Source organism: Prunus dulcis, chromosome 5 (assembly GCF_902201215.1).
Source record: "Prunus dulcis chromosome 5, ALMONDv2, whole genome shotgun sequence".
NCBI classification, from domain to species: Eukaryota; Viridiplantae; Streptophyta; class Magnoliopsida; order Rosales; family Rosaceae; genus Prunus; species Prunus dulcis.
This window is the reverse complement of record NC_047654.1, coordinates 12,797,944-12,799,741: the sequence shown is the minus strand read 5'-3', so window position 1 is coordinate 12,799,741 and position 1,798 is coordinate 12,797,944. Positions and strand designations below refer to the sequence as shown.

Here is a 1,798-nt window from a genome sequence, read left to right as displayed (position 1 = left end):
ATCACCACGGCCTCATCAGCACCTCCAATATAATAATATCCGATAATTACTGATAATTCCCAATGCTCTTTGGTTGCTTGTTAACATGTCTTTCTTTCACATGAGATGCCAACTAAAACAACGACTTAGATTTATCTAAGAATTTAATTTGCATCACAAATTACAGAGATTATTACATGTAGAAAACAAGAAAAGGATCTTTTAAGTAAGTAAAAAAGCTTTTTTTATTGTCAAACATGAAAAAGTATTAATCCAGTGATTGTTGTTCCATTCTATATTCACACCGCCGCTAGCTAGCTTGGAATCAATTTTCTTTTTCTTTTTCTTGCACAACCACTCAAAAGATACTCTCTCTCCAAATTCTTTCTCTTGGACTATAAATACTTGACATGGTTGCTCGGCATTCCTCATCTCAGTTGACAGAGGCCAATAAGAATCAAGAAAAAGGCTTTCATTTTTGTTTTTGTTTTTGTTTTTCAACAATGGACAAGTTCAACTTTGTTAGAAATGGGATGATCAGATTGCCTCCTGGTTTTCGTTTCCAGCCTACAGATGAAGAGCTGGTCTTTCAGTACCTAAGATGCAAAGTCTTTTCATGCCCTCTGCCTGCTTCAATAATTCCTGAGGTCAATGTTTGCATGTATGATCCTTGGGATTTGCCAGGTTAGCTGAAAATAATTATGTTTAATATGTGCTTAAGTATATAGTTTTCCATTTATAATAACAGACTTTTATATATATATATATGTGTGTGTGTGTGTGTGTATGTATGTAATGTGTGGTCTGTGTGTAGGTGATTTGGAGCAAGAGAGATATTTCTTCAGCAACAAGGAATCAAAATACAGGAATGGGAGCAGAGCCAACAGGGTGACAAGTTCTGGTTACTGGAAAGCAACCGGCACTGATAAAAAGATTGTATCTTCAAGGAGGAACCATATTGTGGGGAAGAAAAAGACTCTTGTTTTCTACAGAGGAAAGGCTCCAAATGGTTGTAAAACAGATTGGGTCATGCATGAGTATTGCCTTGTCAATGCAGAAACTACAGCCTCCATCAACACAGCCGAGGTGAGTTTACAATAAAGTTCTTGTTTTTGTGCTTGCCACAAACCCAATAATCAAGAAACACCATTCGAATCTGCTTGTGATTTTCTACAGAATGCTTTAAACGAGAAAGAAAATTGGGTTCTGTGTCGAATATTTTTGAAGAAAAGAAGTTGTAAGACTGATGATGAGGAAGGCATCAGAGTTAACAATGCTGAAATGGTTCACGCACCTCAGACTAATAATAATCAAAGTCCTGTGTCTTCTTCTTCATCGTGCTCAAGTTCTAGTGGGATTACAGAAGTAACTTCTTCAAGTGAAGCAGGTGATGAAGAAGAAATCAGTGGGTGCACTAAGTTTTGATGATCATGTTAATGTAGCAGTAATATGTAAACTTTTTTCTTCTAGAATGATTTTATGTTCCAAGTCCATAAAAGGAAATGAATCTTCTTTTTCTTTGTGAAGATATTAAAGTACTTCCACAAACCCTAGTGCTCTTAAGATATTGGTGGATGTAAAAATTGGTAACTTTTAAAATGAACCTAATGCTTAGCATCCTTGTTTGAAGCTGAGATGGTAAAAAAGATTAGGGGTAGGGATTATTGCCACAGGAATCTCTAGCTTTTCACTCATAAAGGCAAATTGATTTTTCAAAGAGGTCACCATGATAAGAGAGAAGGAAGAAAAGAAGCAAAGCATATATCAACTTCGCATAAAGAAAAATCCTTTTTGGAGAGAACCGGGTCCAATATGAAAG

The 1,798-nt window shown here is 35.9% G+C and overlaps 1 protein-coding gene across 1 annotated transcript; it reads left to right on the top strand.

Annotated features, from left to right (window-relative positions):
• Nucleotides 1-426: 426 nt before the first annotated feature.
• Nucleotides 427-1,507, top strand: LOC117628266 (NAC domain-containing protein 83-like). Its single transcript, XM_034360683.1, has 3 exons — nucleotides 427-663; nucleotides 794-1,065; nucleotides 1,156-1,507. The coding sequence occupies exons 1-3, from the start codon at nucleotides 483-485 to the stop codon at nucleotides 1,402-1,404; spliced, it is 702 nt and encodes a 233-aa protein (XP_034216574.1). The 5' UTR covers nucleotides 427-482; the 3' UTR covers nucleotides 1,405-1,507.
• Nucleotides 1,508-1,798: the final 291 nt, after the last annotated feature.

Excerpts from the sequence above, each read along its gene's own strand:
- LOC117628266 (XM_034360683.1), top strand. The coding sequence starts at position 483 with ATGGACAAGTTCAACTTTGTTAGAAATGGGATGATCAGATTGCCTCCT. Across the intron at positions 664-793 it reads TGATCCTTGGGATTTGCCAG|GTGATTTGGAGCAAGAGAGA; the intron begins GTTAGCTGAAAA and ends GTCTGTGTGTAG. Across the intron at positions 1,066-1,155 it reads CCTCCATCAACACAGCCGAG|AATGCTTTAAACGAGAAAGA; the intron begins GTGAGTTTACAA and ends GATTTTCTACAG.